The 20,471-nt window shown below is 43.4% G+C and overlaps 1 protein-coding gene across 3 annotated transcripts in view; it reads right to left on the reverse strand.

Moving 5' to 3' along the window:
* THOC1 (THO complex 1) overlaps positions 1-20,471 on the reverse strand; it is a 245,576-nt gene that overhangs the window by 115,958 nt on the left and 109,147 nt on the right. For all 3 annotated transcript variants that reach the window (XM_033933936.1, XM_033933935.1, XM_033933934.1), the window contains 3 exons: positions 14,748-14,856; positions 8,212-8,343; positions 1,003-1,103 (listed from right to left, as the gene is read on the reverse strand). In XM_033933936.1, the coding sequence (XP_033789827.1) occupies positions 1,003-1,103; positions 8,212-8,343; positions 14,748-14,856 (342 nt within the window). The remainder of the gene's footprint in view (positions 1-1,002; positions 1,104-8,211; positions 8,344-14,747; positions 14,857-20,471) is intronic.

Here is a 20,471-nt window from a genome sequence, read left to right on the forward strand (position 1 = left end):
TAGGGAGATTTTTTAGTCAGTATTGGTTTTGGGTTCAACTGGTTTTCGAGTAAGGAATTTAAACATATCACTCACTCAGAAAAGCACATCGAGCTTTTCATGGAATGAAAGCACCAGTACTGTTGGCCTTTCTGCTGGTACCATCAGTGCCGCATCTTGCCATCAGAGAAGGTGACCTCGAAGAGGATGCACACCTCGATGTAGGGGAGGCAAGACGCAAAAGAGATCGTCACTAGGTCAGCATTGAGGGACTTGATGCAAGAGTGACCTGCGAGACCTGTTGGGAAGCTGGCGACTTCTTATCAGACTGAGCGATGTTTCTCCGTGTCCATGCCGGTGCTGAACAATTTTTCTTTTTGAAGTCTCCGGCTCTTGATGGAATGTTTCTGCAGGGTAGAACACCAAGCACAAGAATCTACATGGTGTTCCGGGACAAGACACTTCAAACACCAACTGTGAGGGTCAGTGATGGAAATTGGCTTCTGGCATCTGCAGCACTTTTTAAAACCTGTTAACGGCTGGGACATCGACGGAAAGTGCCTCAGCCAAATTAAATTCAATGACTGAGGAAAATGAAAGGGCCTTGCTGGCCAAAGTCCACAAGGAAAAAAGAGAGGGGGAAAAAAAGAAGTTTCCTCACTTTTTTTTTTTAAGAAAAGTAAATATACTTAAAACAATTATAAAAACAGAAGAAGTAACACGTGAGCGGGAAGACAATACAAAATTTTATGAACAGTGTTCAAAATCACGACTTCTTAGCTCCGTGGAAAACTAAGAACTGAGGTACTGGGAGCCTAGGTCGAGCAGGAAGGCACTCACGCATGCACGGTGTGGGCAGTTCCCAAACTTTCTTAAGTTCTTAAAGTGGTGATACACTTTTACAGCTGTCTGTATTGGGGCTCCGTGGATAACATCACCAACATGTGAGAATATGTTTCCTATTTGTCCTGGGATAATATTCATTACTCACATACAACTTGTACTTCACACTGCTATGCTCACCTTTTGAACTTGACTTGCCCCTTTAGATATTGGAACAATATCAGATACTGCAGTAGGATGTGGCGGCGAAAGTTACAGTCACTTAGCTGCAAATCCATGAGCTTCAAATCACAGAAAGGAAGAACTGTTAAGCATCATATCAAAGTTCACATATACAAATGCTCTAACTATAGAATGCTGAGGGATTTAGCTTCTCTAAGAAGGATGGTCATTCTATTACACAACAAAACTGCAATTTTTGGAGTATCTATGTACAAGGCCCTTCCATTCTTAATAACACAAGTCTGTGACTAAAAAGCTGTTTGATTATTTTCATCTAATTTCTATGTATTTTGGTGTGCTGAAAACAAATATTGAAAAAACTCCTAGACATCATGATTTGCCACAAAATACAAAATTGCTTCCAAATTTATCAATTTTTTAATATTATGGGTTTTAACCAAATTTAAAGTCCAAATTACTATTAATTAATTCACATAAGTGCATTTAAGATATAAAATGCCAAAAAAACTTAAAGGGGTTGTCCAAGTTAGGTAAAAAAAATATAGCACTGTAAATCTGATGGTCAGCAATATATACATAAGCTAAGCAAGTTTTAGGGAAAAAAATTATATTTCCTAATTTCCCTAGTTCTCTTCTGGCCCTTTGTTGCTATTTGCAGGTAAACAATCTCTGTCCCTCCCCACCTGCAAAGGGGGTGAATACAAGTGCTGCTCTGAGTGACATGTCTGACTACTCAGCAGCATGCTGTATGTGTAAGCCTCAGCTCTGAGTCTGTGCTTTTAATAGTAGAAGGGGTTAATCTTTCCAGAAGAATCCAGTGGGAGGGAGACTCAGGGCAGATAGCAGCAGCTCCAGTCAGTGCAGGGGGATGTGGCCAGCACTGTGACGACTCATATAAAGACAAAGAGCTGCTCTCTCCTGCAGTCCACAATTGTGCACGAATCATCATCAAGTTCTTGGTTCTAGGCTGTTCACACTTTTTAATCGCAGTTCGTGTTAGCTCGTCATTCTTCAACCGTTATGTTATGGTTCTGCGAAAGTATATTAATTCGCCAGACAGTTTCTGCTTCATTTGTGGTGAATATACAATGTTGAAGCAACAGCAGAATATTACAGACTTTGTGAAAAAAGTATACTTCGCATACTTTGGACTAAAAATTGGAGATCAAGATAAAGTTTGGGTGCCTCAAAGTGTGCAAACGGTGTGTTGAGGAGCTCCGAAATTGTTTAAGGGTAAGAAAAAAAATCTTTCTGTTATGGAATTCCTATGGTATGGCAAGAGCAAAAGAACCATAGTGACGACTGTTACTTTTGTTTAATTCCAAATGGAAGCATTCCATTTCATACCCCAATCTTCACTCAGCAATTCGTCCCATCCCCCATCTTTGGGAAGATGCCGCTGAGTTACTCGGATCAAGGCTGAAAAGCAGGAATTTATTGTTGCCAGGAGTGTCATCTTCATGGTTCAGACATTGTGAAATGGAGTTTGTTCCTTACTTTGCCCAGGAAGACAAGTTGGTTTATTGCATCGATGTCAAAGGTCTGATGGGTCAATTTAAAATCCAATATGATTCAAAGCAATGGCGTCTTTTTATAGATTCTTCAAAAAGAAGTCTCAAAGCAATTTTACTCCACAACGGTGGTTTTTACACTTCCATACTTGTAGGTTATTCCGTACACTTGAAGGAAACCTACGAGAACTTGGAATTGGTTCTTCGTAAACTTAAATATGAAGACCATGGTTGGCAAGTGTGTGGGAACTTGAAGGTCTGGTGCATGCTGCTTGGGCAACAACAAATACCCTTGTTTTCTGTGTCTATGGGACAGTCGAGACCGACAAAATCACTGGACCAAGAAGAGTTGGCAGCCGAGGGTGCTAACAGTAAGTGAAAAAAATGTCCTCTGAGAAACTTTGGTACCTTCCCATAAAGTTCTTCTACCACCTCTCCACATAAAATTGGGATTGATGAAGCAATTTGTAAAATCACTTCCAAGAGATGGAGAATGCTTCAAATACTTGGTCACCAAGTTTCCAGGCCTGTCGGAGGCAAAATTGAAAGAAGTTGTGTTCGTCGGACCAGATATTAGAAGGCTTATAGTTGATCAAGAGTTTGTCAATACAATGACGGATCCTCAAAAAGAAAGGTGGATTGCATTTAAAGAAGTTGTACAGAAATTTTTAGTAAATACCAAAGATCCTCACTACAAAAAGATCGTCGGACGAATGCTGAAAGCATTTCAAGCTTTAGGTTGCCTGATGAGTTTGAAAGTGCATTTCATCCAGTCCCACCTTGACTACTTTCCTGAAAATTTGGGAGCTGTGAGTGAGGAACAAGGTGTACAATTCCATGGAGACATTAAAGAGATGGAAAGGAGATACCTGGGAAAATGGAGAATTACAATGATGGTAGATTATTGTTGGATGCTTCAGAGAGATATTCCAGATGCTACTCACAAGCGTAAATGCACCAAGAGGAGCCTCACAGGGAAGAAGAATCGAGTTTAGTGTGTGTAGGTGAGCTCATTTCAGTTCAAAAAAGGATTTTCATGAAAAAAAATTGTAATAAAACTTTAATTTTAGAAGTCTATTTCCATTCGTTCAGTTTCGCAATTTCTATGTCCAAAGTCACTTAACATTCTAATCCATTCCTTGGTAATTCCTAAAATTAATTATTGCAATGTCCTATTTAAGGGAATAGCCCAAAATGAAATCAAACGTTTACAGATTATTCAAAATGCTTCTATTAAACTTATTTCGAAAGCTAGGAAGTTCAATCACTTGACACCTCTCCTTAAGAAAGCACATTGGCTCCCGGTAGCTCACCGGATAATATATAAACTAAGTCTGCTTACACTCAAATCATTACTTTATAAAACTCCTGCTTTTATTTATAAACTACTGATTCCCTACACCTCAAATAGATTATCAAGATTGAATGAACAACATTTACTGATGATTTCCTCACTTAAAATTATCAATACACGGCGGCAATTCATTTTTTTTTGTCACAGCCCCTCAAACATGGAACTCACTCCCTATTTACTTAAGGGAAGAACGCAACTTGGATAGATTTAAGAGCAAATTAAAAAGCTTTCTTTTTAAAGACGCATTCAATAATTAGTAAGCTCGACTAATGGCATTATTTCAACTGTATTTTATAGCTTCTCGGAAGTACATTGATCTTTTCCTTCCTTTTGTTTTTTACTTGGAATGTCTTATTTACTATCAAATAATTTGTATTTCCTTTCCCTATCTTTCCTTGTGTTTTAATATGTCTGTAATGTTAATTTATAATATGTTTTGCAAAACTTAGTTTTTTGTCATTTATTTTGTTGTCCCCTAAATTTTGTAATTTTATTGATATGTACATCGCTTCGAATTCTGATTAAGCGATCAATCAAATCCTTATTAAACTTGAAACTTTATTTTGAGGTATTGCCTTATTTAACATAATTACCTAAATTGTCAAGAAATGTGATGTCCTATGACAAAATAGAGGTCATTTTTGGATTCAGCATACCAAAAAAACAAAGATTATGTGGAATAACCAAAACAGCTCTTGAAAAATGTTTTTTTGCAGACCTGTGAACTGCCCTTCAGGTTTGATCAGCAAAATTAACAGATTTACATACAATATACAACAATCATCACTAATCACCCAGCAGACATGCAGTAGAAGACTATAACAAGATTTCCTTAATATGGCTTCTCAGCTTAAGAATTCCCTCTTCTTGGATATCAAATCTCAGTTTTGACTCCTACCATAAAACAGTCTCTTTAACAAGGTAATATAACAAAACAAAACACACACTACTATTCAATTACAAAAGAAAGCCAAGTTGTAAACAGGTTTCAGAGTTGCCCTCACCATGAAATATAGAACTTCAAGGGGACAGGCAGGCAAAATGTATTGAAATGTCACCTACGTGAGTAGCAGTATGGGACAAGACCTCCACTCTAGGAGTCCACAATATCAATAACAATTCACTCTCGAGCAATTACCATATATACTCAAATATAAACCGTGATTTTTGGCCCAGCACAGAGAACCCACCCAATCACCTCCCAGACTTATTGCAGGCCTCCGCCGGGCCGCCAGGTTCTGCACCCTGTCCCCCCTCCCTGACCATCGTAACTCCCCTGCCGCTGGAATCCCTGGTGGTCCAGAGGTATAGCAGGCAGGAGCGAGCTTTCCGTGCTCCTGCCCCGCATTCCGGCTTCAGCCGCTGAGTGCGCTTTGGCGCTGCCGCTCGGCACTGAGTGGCACTTTAGAGTCACTCAAAGCCTGAACCAACTTATCTAACTCCCCAAAAAGAAAGAAGCCCCAAAAGTGGAACTTACTGAACTTAGTTTCAGATGCCACATCTGTCGCCAACCTCAAAGTAACAGGGTACGGTGGGTAGCTAGTCCAAGAGCCATGGACTTAGCCGAGGCACGCAAAAGATCATACATGGCTTGAATGTAAAGTTCTCTGGAAGGAAAAGAGGTTGCACCCCGACCAGCGCGGTACCTCTGAAAGTCACAGAAATGCCCCCGGGCAGAACTACCTTGTGAAGCCTGACGAAGTAGGTCCTCCGGTAACCGAGGCACTTTAGAGTCACTTAAAAGCTTGAACCAGCTTTTCTAACACCTCACCCTCCACCCCCCCAAAAAAAAGGAGCTCCGAAAGAGAACTTACAGAGCTTAACTTTAGATGCCGCATCCGCCAACCAAACCTGAAGCCACAGAGTACAGTGGGTAGCTACTCCAACAGCCATGAACTTGGCCGAGGCACGCAAAAGATCATACATGGCATTAGAAAGATAATAAGTGCCTAGCTCAATCTTAGCCACTTCTTGATCCACTAAGGACCAGTCAGCAGACTCCTGGTCAAGAACTTGCTCAAGACCACTAGAAACAACCCAGGCCACCAGACCACCACAAATCGCCGCATGGAGAGCCAGGGCAGCAACATTAAAACTTTGCTTAAGTACAGCCTCCATTTTATGGTCCTGAGGGTCTCTCAGGGCCAAACCGCCTTCAACTGGCATGGTATATCTGCACGTGATAGCCAAGACCACCGCATGAACCACAGGAGACTTAAAGGTAGCTCTACTACCATCAATAGAGATACCTTGGACCATGCCATGCGAAAAGGCACATCTGGAACGTTCCACTGAGCGTATACTTTATCCTGAATATCCTGATGCATAGGGAAAGAGCGGGATGCTGACCAGATCCCTCTCAAGAGAGGGTCCACAACACAAAGGGGGTCACTTAGCTTCCTCTTCAAAGTGTAAAACCCAAGACACCTGAAGAATGAGCTCCTGCAATTCTTCCTGTTGAAATATGCACACAATAGATAAGTCCTTGTAAACCGTCACCTCTAAAAGTCCATCCAATAAATCAGGCCCCTCTGATGGATCTATAAGGTTCAACCCAAGATCCCATTCCTAATCCGGAGAAAATGGATCAGCCATAAAAGAATCCTTGTCCCAAGACACCTGCGGCCGCTTGGACAAAGGATGAGGGGGTTGGACATAGGCATCCACAGCAGGAGACTGAATGGGGTGCCTTGGAAGGGACAAACCCTTCAGACAACACCGAGACTCCCAGCACCAAAGAAAGACCCCCAGCCACATGTAAATAAGCCTTGCACATGGCCAACACTAAATAAGGGGGGGAAAAAACCATGGCAGCAACACAGCATTTATATTAGCAGAAAACACATGTTAAGACCTGTTCCTACCTTTCCAAGACAGGAGGAAGGTCGCCTGAGGCTGTGGGCAAATTAGATGCACTTCCTGACAAAACTGAGAGAAGGGCCATCGCTAAACTGTCACTAGAAAACATATATGGCATTGAAGGCATAATTGATCCCGCTGCTACAGCTGAAACAGAATCCCTAGCCTGTCTGGCGGGCTGCAATACCGAATTTGACTGACCACCAGCAGCTGAAGAAAACCCTACGTGGGCGACAGGGGAAGCCCGGGGCTCACCCCGTACCAATGAGCGATGCGCATGTAAATGAGAGCCCGGCACATCGACACCCGAAGCCGTCTCCCTCTCGAAACAACCGGAACATTTTGTGCATCTGCCAGTCGCATCCACTGATCGACGCTCATATACAACGCACTTTTTCTGCTTTATGAAGCACTCATAATGAAAGCGCCAAAAACCCACTCACAACGCCGTGTAAAAACAGTGGCCTCAGGCCTCTTTTTTTCCAATACAAAGCTCCTTTTATTTCTTGTGTCTTTTTTTTTCTTTTTCATTTCTTCTCACAGCCAACCAGCTGTGTCAAGAGAAAGTAGATCCCACAGGCACTCTAAACTGTAGTCAGTGCCGGTATCAGTGGAAAGGTTGAGGTTCCTCTAGATTCAGAAAAACCTGGGGAGGTGGTGGAAATGGGGGGAAGGGACTAGACCCTTCCAAGTGTGGAACCCCTGAGGTCGGTAGGACCCCTGAGAGGGTCCTCAAGCTCAGTCCGGACAGACAAAGGGGCAAGAAAGATTCACTAACTAGATCTAACAGGCCTTAACAAACCTCAGCACAGACTACACAAACAGACCACTCCATCTGTTCGAGACTGAGAAAAGACTGAGTAAGAGGGACTGCACAGCCCACTTGTACTGATGCCAAAAGTCAGGGTCTCAGTCTCCATCTGCTGGCAGAGGAGCATAAACCCATCCATTTCTGTGCCGGTCAGGAGGGAAGATAAATTAGAGACGTTTGATGGGAAAGCAAATAAGAGCATGGACGGAGTCCAAAATACATTACTTCTTCGCTCCACAGAAAACAAAGAACTGAGGAACCGCACGCCAATGTCAGGTAGGAAGGCACTCACGCATGCGCAGTGTGGGCAGTCTTGAAGATTTGCAAAGCTTAAAGTGCCAGTGCACTTTTAGAACTGTCTGTGCCGGGCTCTGTGGATGATGTCACCCACAAGTGAGAATATGCTGAATGCCTGTCCTAGGATAAAGTTGTGTGCATACATCAGCTACATACACCGATGTATATGCACAACTTTAGATGCCATATACGAAATTTGGCCATTGGTGCAGGATTTAACAAAGTAATTTCCCAGATACAGAATGGGACAAATCAGTTGATAAATTAAACCCTTCAATTACATTGTTGGTTTCATGTCACTGTGAAGGAATGGACCTAACGTAAGCCAATTATAATTTAAATGCCAACTCTAATGCAAACAAAGGCAGTATCACCTTTTCACTAGTGAGGAACTTGGCGAAATACACATGCTCTCCTCCTGCCTTCAGCTCATCCAACTTCTTCCTGGAAGCCTGTGTATCATCCAGCTTGTAGCTTTTAAACACAGCCAAAACCTCATCAGAATACTGAAAGATAGAAAGACATTTCTTACTGATAGATGCAGACGTGAAAATAATTCATTTTTCTTGGCTTAGATGCTATGTATTACTGACCAGTCAGTATTCAGCCCATTAGACCTGGAAAGTCACATCCCCTATCTAAGTCAATAGCAGCTCCTGGAAATTATATGGGTATAGCCACCCAGATAACCAACTGGATACAGTTAATACTTTTTTTTTTTTTTGTTCTATTCTTTTTATTGAATAAGAACATACTTTTTTATGTGATCTTATTTGCCCAATTATCCAGATGTTGGCATTTACATATTATAGCAATAACGTAACGAGGCAAACCAAGTCACATCAGGGTTTGTTCGGAGGGCGCTCAGGAAAATAAACTTTATTCACAGCTCACAAACAAAATTGTATGATTATAATATATGTGAAGGGTGCTCTCAGTGTGAACCATCAGCGATAGGAGTCCAGCTCCGACACTTCACTTCTGGGTCAAGGCGGTAAGCCTCCACCCCCACACCATCATCGAGCACCCTAAGTGTGCTGAAAATTAAAGCAACCTTTCTCCAAATAATTCAATGAATCAATCAATCAATAAACCAGTGAGTAAATCAAATATAACTCAAACAATAATACCTGAGCGACCCCCAAACAAACCCTTCCAGCCAGACCCCCCGGAACACTCAACAAAATAAAAACATTGAAAGGGCAAATGGTGAACATGGGGTAAAGACAAGGACAGAGACAAATGAAGATTCTGAAAAAGTGGTGAGATAGGGATATAGGTGAGATGGACACAAAGAAGGGTGATGCTGGAAAATAGGTGGAATGGTAATTCTGACAGACACAGAAGGGAAATGCTGGATCAAGGAGAGATGGGGCTCAGGCTGGATGGAATGAGGAGAAATGCCTTGTTGGCCCGGAACTTCCACTCCTACGTCAGAATTGACGTCAGGGAGCGGAATGCTGGTCAGCGTGACGCTTCTGCAGGGAAAGCTTGGGACAGCGGTGGCTTGGGGGCTGTTCCCCGATGGCGGTGGCAGCAAACCGAGTGGCTTGGGGGAGGGCACGGAGAAAGAAAGAAAGGGGGCAGACAGGGAGACAGAAAGAAGGGGGAACAGGGAGACAGAAAGAAAAAGGTGGGGGAGAGAATGAGGTCTGGAGGAGAGGAAACATACAGGATGCTGAAAGAAAGGAAGAAAGATTGGATGCACAGTCAGAAGAAGAAAGTGCAACCAGAGACTCATGAAATCACCAAACAGCAAAGGTAGGAAAAATGATTTTATTTTCAATTTAGTGATCAAAATGTGTCGGTTTTGAGAATTTATATCTGCTGTCTATATTTTGCATTATGGCTCCCTTTTATTAAACCGCAATAGCGTTTTTTAGCGCAGGGAGCCTATGAGCATTGAGAGCAGCATGAGGCATTCAGCGTAACTCCCTGTGCTAAAACCTACTATTGTGATTTAGTAAAAAGGGAGGGGGTGTATTTGTCTATTTTTGTATTTTGTTACTGAGGTGACATTGCATAGAGTCATCTGCCGTGACCTCTTTGAAAAAACCCGGAATATGAATAATTAACATTTTCTCTGCCTTTCAGTGTGCTTTGTGTTTTTTTTTTAATTTTATTGTTGGTAGATCATTTTGACTTAGTCATTCTAAAAGTAGCTTGCAAGCCCATAAAGTGTGGGCACCCCTGGTCTATATAGTCTAGGCATACTGTTTGTAACCAGCCATCATTTTAAGTATGTATATGCCCTATTTTAGGGGGGAGGGGGTTAAGTTCTTTTAGCATGTTATTTCATTAATTCTGAGTTCGGTGTTACAATATATTGTTCTTGATTTTTAGTTTACACATTATTTATTCTTTTCTATGACATGTTCGCATCGCAATTTTACTCAAAAGTATAAATAGGTATCCATATTTCCATTTAAGTTTCATCACGGTGCTCTGGTTTTGGCTCCAGTATTTGTCACTTCCGTCCACAAGGTCTGGCTATCCGTTACCGTCTCATATTTTAAAGACTCGCTCGTTATAATTAGCGGGGATCCACACGTCTCTTCATAATGGACATGTCCGATTTTAGCATTTAGATCTTAGTACTATGGGTTTGGTCTTTTCTGGTTTCCTTTCTATAGTCTGCTTTTCGTCTGGAGTCTTTTGAGTTTAGAATTACATTTTATAACATATTTTTGTGGTTATAATTGTATGACATGTCTAAATCGGTCAAATTATCCATTCTTTTTATTATTTTTTGTCCCCTCATACAGTGGCAGACCGCCCCGGGTGCCAGCCCTAGGGGGGTACACAGCCGGCTGGATCCAGAACCTTTCGAGCTGCTCTAAATGGCATCTGCACCTCAGCGCAGCTGCCGTACTTATTCCGAAGCAGAGTCGGCAGCCTCACTGAAGTGCAGGAAGGTCCCGCACTGAGTGCATTTGTCGCCTCTGCCTCCAGAAGACGTAAGTGACGTCGGAAGGGGTGGCCCGGCAGCTGCAGTCATTGCGGAATCTTGCCGCAACTCTCTGTGTCTGCCAGCCTACCCCCTCCAACGTCACTTAAATCTTCCAGAGACAGAGGCAATAGAAGCAGTCATCATGGGACCTTGCTAGTTTGGAGGGAGAGATGAGCATAGAAGGGGGATGGAGGGAGAAAAAGGGGGTCAGGGTGGTATGGAAGGGTGGTGGAGGGAGAGAAAGGGGGCAGATGCTGATGGAATTGGTGTGCAGGGAAAGGAGAGAGAGACATAAGGGGGAAGGATACTGGATGGAATTGGGTTGGAGGGAAAGAAAGGGGGCAGATGCTGATGGAAGGGAGAGGAGATAGTGAAATGCCAGACCATTGGAGGAGGGAAGGGAAGAAGAGGAGAGAGATGCCAGACCATTGGAGGAGGGAAGGGAAGAAGATGGATGCCAGAATAATAGGGGTGAAGGGAGAGATGGAAGTGGAATACAAGGAAAGAAGATGCAATATAGAAGGGGCAGAGAGAGGGTAGACAGTGGATGAAAGGAAGACAGTGACAAGACTATGAGGAAAGCAGAAACCAGAGAAGACAATGTAGTAAAAAATTATATTTATTTATTTTTTTTGCTTTAGGGGAGATGCATCGCTGTTCTGTGGTGTTGCATTGTATGCAGAGTCCAGCTTATTGGTGGTTCAATTTAATCTTTGTCTATGTTTTTCTATTTTATCCCCCCTTTTACAAAACTGCCTTCATAGTTTATATCTAATCCACAAGCCTGCTTTTAGGACCTACAGGGTATATATCCCTCTGATTCATGACAATTTCACTTCTCATGTTATCTTATCCATTCTTTTTATTATACAACTGCCCAGATAAGCATCATTCTTTGACGTGATTGGATCTTGAAAATTAACGGCAACAGTGTTCTCCCCAGAAATTTTTTCCAGCCATGAAAAACATTTGCAGTATTTAGTGTGCCACAAAACATTTGCTCTGTTTAGTGTGCCGGACTAAAAAAGTTTGAGAGACGCTGCTCTATACCATTTGAAAGAGGGCAAATATCTATTTATTCACTTCTAGAATTGGATACTTCTTAAATTTAATAAAAAATTATGGAACAAGTGTCAAACCTTAAGAAAGGCAGTCATATTGAGCATTGAAAAATAACTAATAATAATAAACCAATACAAATAGTACACATTTAGGGCTCCTTTTACTAAGCTGCGATAGCAGTTTTACCGCGTGCTTAGCTCACGCAGAATTGCCGCATGGGCTAGACGCTAACGCAAGCATTGAGCTGGCATTAGTTCTAGCCGTGTAGCTTAGTAAAAGGAGCCCTTAATTTTCCCCACCACCAAATTTCCCAGTCCCGCCCCACCCGGCTACTTTTTCATGCCACCCGGCTGGAAAAAATTTCTGGGGAGAACACTGCCCACTATGATGGTATTTATTTATTTTTCTATACAGTTCTCCCAGGAGAGCTCAGAACGGTTTACATGAGTTTATTCCTGTCTGTCCCGGCAGGTTCACAATCTATTTAATGTACCTGGGGCCATGGGGAGATTAAGTGACTTGCCCAGGGTCACAAGGAGCAGTGTGGTTTGAACTCACAACCTCAGGGTGCTGAGGCTGTAGCTTTAACCACAGCGCCACAAACACTCCTCAACACATGAATAATTCCAATATGTACTAGAATCTCAAATGAAAGACACCAAACCATGCAAAAGCTATTCTCCACAATGACTTTTCGAAATGCTGTTAGCTAAACAATTAAATTTAGCCTCTTGCTTTCAGCCCCCCCCCACCCCCAACTCTTTGTGCCAACAATAAAGCAATATTCTATTAGGGTGTTTGAATATAATCTATAATAATAAAACCCTACATCGCGCAAGTGCTGTTGAAAGATCGTGAGTCCTAGTGGCGTGAGGTGTACTTCTGTGTCAGTCCTCACTGCGCTTGCGCTAGCTGGAGGCGCTTGTGCCAGTGACTCCTCCCTCCCGCTGCTGCTCCTCTTCAAAGCAGCCTGCTGAGGTTCGCCAGCCGCTGTAGCGAACCTCGCAGGCCGCTCTCCACCTTCCCGACATGGTGCTGAAGAAGGAGTTGGGGTTGCCGCTGCCGCCACACTCACACGTCTTCCTGCAGCCCCGCCCACCACCATGAAGCAGGAGATCTGGACCGAGAGGTGAACGATGCAGCCCCAGCTCCAGTTCGAGGACTGGAGGGAGGGTAAGAAAGGGAGGGGGGGGTGGAAACAGAAGGGGGCCTTGGGGCAGGCAGGCATTGCACAACAGGGGACCAGGGGGAGGCGGAAAGGGGGCTGCTTTGGGGGGAGGGGAGCAGACAGCAATCATCATGGGGAAACAGAAGGGGCCTACGGAGCACGCAGGCATGGCACAACAGGCACGGGGCAGGTAGGCATTGCACAACAGGGGACCAAGGGGAGAGGGAAAGGGGGCTGCTTTGGGGGGAGGGGGCAGACTGCAATTATCAGGGGGGAACAGAAGGGGGCCACGGAGCACGCAGGCATGGCACAACAGGCATGGGGCAGGCAGGCATTGCACAACAGGGGACCAGGGGGAGAGGGAAAGGGGGCTGCTTTGGGGGGAGGGAGGCAAACAGCAATCATCAGGGGGGAACAGAAGGAGGACACGGAGCACGCAGGCATGGCACAACAGGCATGGGGCAGGCAGGCATTGCACAACAGGGGACCATGGGGAGGGGGAGAGGGAAAGGGGGCTGCTTTGGGGGGAAGGGGGCAGACAGCAATCATCAGGAGGGAACAGAAGGGGGCCATGGAGCACGCAGGCATGGCACAACAGGCACGGAGCACGCAGGCATGGCACAACAGACACGGGGCAAGCAGGCATTGCACAACAGGGGACCAGACAGCAATCATCGGGGGGGGGGAACAGAAGAGGGCCAGGGAGCATGCAGGCATGGCATAACAGGGGGAGAGGGAAAGGGGTGTGCTGGGGGGCAGAAAACAATCATGCTTTGCTCTGGGAGGGGGGGAGACAGAAGGGGGCCACGGAGAGACAGGCAGGCATGGTACAACAGAGAAATACAGGTAGGCAGGGGGGCCAGGGAGAGACACAGACAGAATGAATGACAAGACAGACAGCGTCCAAGGAGAGAGACAAAGAAAAAAACCCAGACAAACAGACATCTGCTCTAGCGCCCGTTAATGTAAAGGGCTTAAAGACTAGTATTTTATAAATGCATTTACTAAGTGGTAACATGTTATGGAAACAGGCCTTTCCAATGAGTATTTTTAATCCATGCATACACTGAATAACCAACTCTATCTTTATATTAACATACAATGATTTCTTGGCACTATGAAACACTACCCCCAACATACATATTTTTACTTAATAATAGCACAAGAAATGCTTTGGTTAATCCCAATGAGTGATGTAAAAAAATAAACAAAAACAAACACCAAACTTTTTCAGTGTTCTCTTGATGCAAACAGGCCTTCCAATTCAAATCTAGGCTTAAAGGTTATCTTCTCTTCTAGAAAAAGGCACGACTTGAAACAAAGTTCCAGTACACTTCTTCCTCTGTATTCACGGTTTCAGCAATCACGATTTTGATTATTCACGTTTTTTAGCTTGCTGGCTCCTCCCCCCTCAAATTATGTCAGCTTGCATAGAGAAATCACTGATTCCAAGTATTTACGGAGAAAATTGCTAATTCCCAGTACTTTCTTCACCATGTTTTGCCTCTCCTTCCAAAACAGGCCAGGTCTCCCACCATGTTATTCGCAGTTTCCTCATATTCACAATGGTTTTTAATAGAAAACAGCACACAACATATGAAAAAGTTATTCGCGTTTTTTCTGTATTTGCGGTTCTGTTAATCCCCTATCACAGCAAATACATTTAAGGAAGGGGTTTCCTTTAACACAAGCTTAGCTTCTTTCGACTTTAGCAATGAGTAATTTGTTACCTTGAGAAATGTTTTCCAGGCACTCTTGTCATAGCATTGCACAGGATTCCGGAAGTAATCCTGGAGTGACCAGAACTTTCTGTACAGGTTGTAGTCTATAGGAATGGAGCTAATGAAAAGCAACACATAAAATGATGAATTTTGCTGGAATATGAGATTTCAAGACAGATTAAAATTTGCATTAAAATCTGGAGAATAAGAAAATATAAGAACTTCTACACAAGTCAGTTTATTACAAATTTTGTGAACCAAGTTGCAGCGGATACCAGTAAGCAGTTGCAGAATCTAGAGCAAGCCAGAGTAGAATTTGTCTGGATATAAAGAGTCTACCTACGTGTATGGATGTTTTCTATTGCTCTGTACTGTAATGCAATAAAAGGAGAGCCTGGAACTAAAAAAGATCCCAAATAAAATTACAAAATAAGTAGATGGAATTACAGAAATAAGGATGCTCTATCTCCCTCTGGACCTCCACTTTGACTTGCAACTGGGATACAATGCAAGGCCTATGAGTTAATGTGCATTCACAGGCTTATCTCTGCCCATTTCTCTAGTATAGGTTCTCTTCCAAAGGAGAAACCCATACACACTGATTCACAGGCTCTATGGAAACTACTGCTTCTTCCCTGGCACAGATGAGACAACTGAAGATAGACTTTTACAGTCTGTATCTCGCAAATGGCAAAAGATAAGGATTAGGAACAAAGGCCAATGCTGGACAGATTTTTATGGTCTGTGTACCGCAAATGGTAAAAGACAAATAAATATCAGGTGTTATGTATTGCATATCATTTTATTATCATACACTACAGGTGAGGGTGCTGTGCATCTTAAGGGGGAAGGAAAACATTTTTTATTTGCTAACAGTATTTAAAGTGTGTATTAAAACTCAGGCATTACAAGAAAAAGGCAAACAATTAAAAAAAGAGCAAGTGCAAAGAAACATCAAACCAGTTAAATATATAATAAGGAGTGCCCATTAATACAGTACAGAAACCAAATATATTAATGTTGAAACAGAGAAATTTAACTCACACCCTTAAGGAACATTCACTGCCAAAAATGGGCCCCAAATATTTTCCCACTTAAAGTTGTTTTTGATAAAGCAATAAGGTACCCCATATTGCACAAATACTACAGATTTGTAAATCCAGAAAACCAAAGAAGGCACAGAGCGATGTTTCTAAAGACTTTAAAGTCAATCAAGCAGCATGAAGGGCATGGTGAACCCCCAAAAATTGTGCATGAGTAAGGACTGGAGACTTTTTCCAAAAATAAATTTAGCTGATGCCAAAGAATGGGATGCCCAAGCTAACAATGTAAGCAACTCTGAATAGACCTCCAAAACACCTTTGCCTTAAAGTAAGTCCACCAAAGATGCCTATGGAACAACTATCAGGGCAACCCCTCCAATACGTTAAAGGGACCCCCAGAAAAATATAGTGAAAACCAGCTTGGGTAAGAAACTATCTATAGAGCATTAACAGCATTTTCCTTAGATACAGACAACGAACATTTCAAAACAGTTTTTTCAATAGTTTTCCAATCGTCTTTGCTCAAAGAAAACCCCAATTCCCGTTCCCAATTACTACGATGAAAATTGTAAGAAGGGGAATGAGATCCAAAATATTTTAAAAAGCAATAAGGCCTTTAGTTCTCCGAGTCTTCACATAAATCCTCTAGAAAAGATTCATCCCGATATCCTTCTGGCAAATAGATGGCATAGAAAGAAAACATTTAAGCTTAGTATAGGCATATACACATAAGTTTTGGAATGGGGAGGGGCGGCGGCACAGGAGCCATGGCCTCCCCCAAAATTGCCCGGCATTAGGGGGGAGCAAACAGGGCAGCTGCCCTATCTCCCGCCATAGCTTGCAAGCAACTTCGCTCATGCTCCGGGGCTCTAACACTGTGCTTCCCGACCCTTCAGAAGTTACGTCATGAGGAGGAGGAAGAAGAAGCAAAGCTGGCAAAGACAGTGTTAAAGTCCCGGAGCATGGGCGAAGTCGCTTACTGGGTAGGGCTGCGGCAGTGGCAGGAAATAGGGCAGGGAGGGAAGTGTTCAACTCGATGCTCCTGCTTGCTTCGGACCTTCCTTGCTGCCAGGTCCTGCCTTCGCAGAAACAGAAAGTAGGTGGGACCCAGCAGCGAGGAAGGCCCGAAGCAAGAAGGAGCAGTGAGTTATGAATGCTGCGCTGCAACAGGGAAGAGGGAGGAGGGATGGAAGAGGGAAGAGAAATGCTGCTGCTGCACCCAACTGGTGAGAAGGAAGACCAGGGAAAGGAGAGGTGAGGAACGAGAGGTGCCAAGTCCATGGGGGGAGAGAAGAGAAATGCTGCTGCTGCTGCTGCTGCACCCAATTGGGGAGAAAGAGGGAAAGAGGGAGAAGGAAGACCAAGGAAGGGGGGGATAGAAATGCTGCTGCTGCACCCAATTGGGGAACGAGAGGGAAAGAGGGAGAAGGAAGACCAGGGAAGGGAGAGGAGAAGAACAAGAGATGCCAAGTCCATGGGAGGCAGGGAAAGGAAAGGAGATACCCGATCATGGAGGGGGAGGGAGGAAAGGAGATAGATGCCAGACCAGGGGAAAGGAAGGAAGGAGGGATGGAGAGAAAGGAAGGAGAGGAGATGCCAGATAATAGAGGGGGAGATGGAAGGAGAGGAGAGAGATGCTAAGGCATGGGGGGAAGGAAGGGAAGGGAAACTAAGGAGACAAATGCCAGACCAGAGAGAAAGGAAGGAGAGGAGGTAACAGAGCATGGAGGGAGATAGGAGAGGAGAGAGATGCCAGGGCATGGAGGGAAGTAAGGAGATAGCGATGCCAGACTATGGGGTAGAGTGGGAAGGAAGGAAAGGAGAAGAGAGCGATGTCAGAGCAAAGGGGAGGGGGTGGAGACAGAAAAATGAGAGTGAGTGAAGCTGAAATGAATCATGTACAAAGGAGAGAAGGGGCACATGATATACAGTTTATTGAAGGGACATAGAAAGAGGGAAGATGCCGTATGGAAGAGAGAGAGGGCGGACAGTGGATGGAAGGGGCAGAGAGAGGATGGACAGTAGATGAAAGGGGTAGAGAGGGCAGAGGCTGGGTGGAAGTGGCAAAGAGAGAGGACAGATGTTGCATGGAAAGGAGAGAGGACAAATGCTGAACAGAAAGAAGAGCGAAGAGAAGATGATTAAAGCAGAAATGACAAAAGGTAGAAAACATTTTTTGCTGCTTTTTCTGGAATCAAGTAGTACTGTAACTGTATTGATAAAAATTTATAAATAGGAAATGGAAATAAGGCAATTTTGGGGGGACTAAACCCCTTTCCTCAGGTCAGGACCATACCATAACAGCAGTATACTGTACTGTCCTGAAGAAAGATTTGGCCTCTGAAAGCTAATTGAAAAATGTATTAGTGCAATAAAATGGTATTTTCTTATTTCTCATTATTTGTTTTATTTCTATTTGTTAATTTGTAAAGTGATGATTGTTTTGCATCAGTTTTTTTTAAATTTACTACTACTACCACTATTTATATCTACTGTCTTCATATTATGCACAGTATTAGGGGACATGAGTCACTGTTCTGTGGTGTTGCATTGTATGCAGAGTCTTGTATCTTAGGGTTTCATTTTTATATATTAGTACTTTAGTTTGAGGTCCCGTATTCGTTTAGGAGTTATCTGTATTCTAATAGGAATGAATGTTTACAAGCATGCAGTGTGATTTGTGTAGTTTAATTTTGTGGTTAACCATTATGTGTTGTTAATAAAATTATATTGTATGTATATATGAAAAATGAATGGAAAAAATTGTATTATAATTAGTATTAATATTGGGGCGGGGTTTGGGGTGGAGCTTTCAGGACCCCCCATACAAAAAAGTGTTATTGGAGAAGGTTATCATGCCGCTGTATTGGGCCATGGTGCACCCTCACCTGGAGTACTGCGTCCAGCACTGGTCGCCATACATGAAGAAGGACACAGTACTACTCGAAAGGGTCCAGAGAAGAGCAACTAAAATAGTTAAGGGGCTGGAGGAGTTGCCTTACAGTGAGAGATTGGAGAAACTGGGCCTCTTCTCCCTTGAAAAGAGGAGACAGAGGGGATATGATCGAAACATTCAAAATACTGAAGGGAATAGACAGATTGTTCACCCTCTCCAAGGTAGGGAGAACGAGAGGGCACTCTCTAAAGTTGAAAGGGGATAGATTCCGTACAAACGTAAGGAAGTTCTTCTTCACCCAGAGAGTGGTAGAAAACTGGAACGATCTTCTGGAGTCTGTTATAGGGGAAAACACCCTCCAGGGATTCAAGACAAAGTTGAACAAGTTCCTGCTAAACTGGAACGTATGCAGGTGAGGCTGGACTCATATAGAGCACTGGTCTTTGACCTGGGGGCTGCCGCGTGAGCGGACTGCTGGGCACAATGGACCACTGGTCTGACCCAGCAGCGGCAATTCTTATGCATATACATCAGAGTTAGGAAGGTGATAATCCACAAAGAGCTGAAAGAAAAAAATTGTTCTTCATCAAAAAACTGCCTCCCCATTGACAGGCCAAGAGAAGTCCATCTAATGAAAATAGCATTCTACATCCCTGGAGGAAACAAGGGATTAAAGTGTGCTATGACAACAAGGTCTCCGATTTAAAAAAATAAAAAAGAGAATTACAGTAAGAAAAAATAGAGTATAAAGATGGTGGCAAATCTTAGGAAGGTAACGAAACCAGCAAGGAAGACCCATTAAAGCACAGTTACTTACACCTGTAAGTAGACAGATATTTTCACAGATGGGTAATATCCACAGAGCCTCAGTACAGACCGTGCTAAAGTGTACTGTCACTATACTTCTTTAGAAGTCTTGAGACCGCCAGTACTGCGCATGCACTAGTGTCTTCCCACCCAACATCGGCTCATGGGACCATCAGTTCAGTAAAAATACTAAGAAGCCAACTAGGGGAGGTGGAAGGGTTGTGAGAATATCTGCCTGCTGTCCCTGAATAACACCTGTTACAGGTAAGTAACTGTGCTTTATCTCAGGCCAAGCAGGCAGATGGAACTCCCTAGCTCACATTGAAGGGATGGAGTGAAGCTGGTATCTAAATAGAGAATAAATTTTGTAGAACTGCTTGGTCGAACTGACTAACCTATCTGGAATTATTCTCCAAACAGTAGAGGGATGTGAAACTATGGATTGAGGACCAGGTGGCTGCTTTACAAATGTCCTCAATGGGAGTGGAACAAAGGTAAGCTACTGAAGTTGTTATTGCTCTAACTTTTTGTGTTGTAACATGACCTTCTAGCGGTAGCCCAGCCCATGCACAGAACAACAAGATACAGTCAGCTAGCCATGTAGAGATTTGTTCTTTCGGTTACCAGAGTTCCTAGCTTGTTAGGATCGAAGGACAGGAATAGTTGAGTGGAAGTTCAATGAGGTTTGGTGCGATCCAGGTAGTAAGCCAAAGCATGTTTATGGTTCGATGTGTTGAGTGCAGCTTCACCAGGATGAGAATGTGGTCTTGGGAAGAAGACAGGGAGAACTACAGATTGAAATGAAATTCCGAGTACTTTCGGTAGGAATATGGGATGAGTGCGAAGGACAACTCTAGCATAGAATGTTGAATAGGGTGGATCTGAGACAAGTGCTTGTAGTTCACTAACTCGGCATGCAGAAGTGATGCAGGTTAAAAAGACTACTTTCCAAATGAGGTGCTTGCGAGATATAGATGCAAGTGATTC

Source organism: Geotrypetes seraphini, chromosome 2, assembly GCF_902459505.1.
Source record: "Geotrypetes seraphini chromosome 2, aGeoSer1.1, whole genome shotgun sequence".
Lineage (NCBI taxonomy): Eukaryota > Metazoa > Chordata > Amphibia > Gymnophiona > Dermophiidae > Geotrypetes > Geotrypetes seraphini.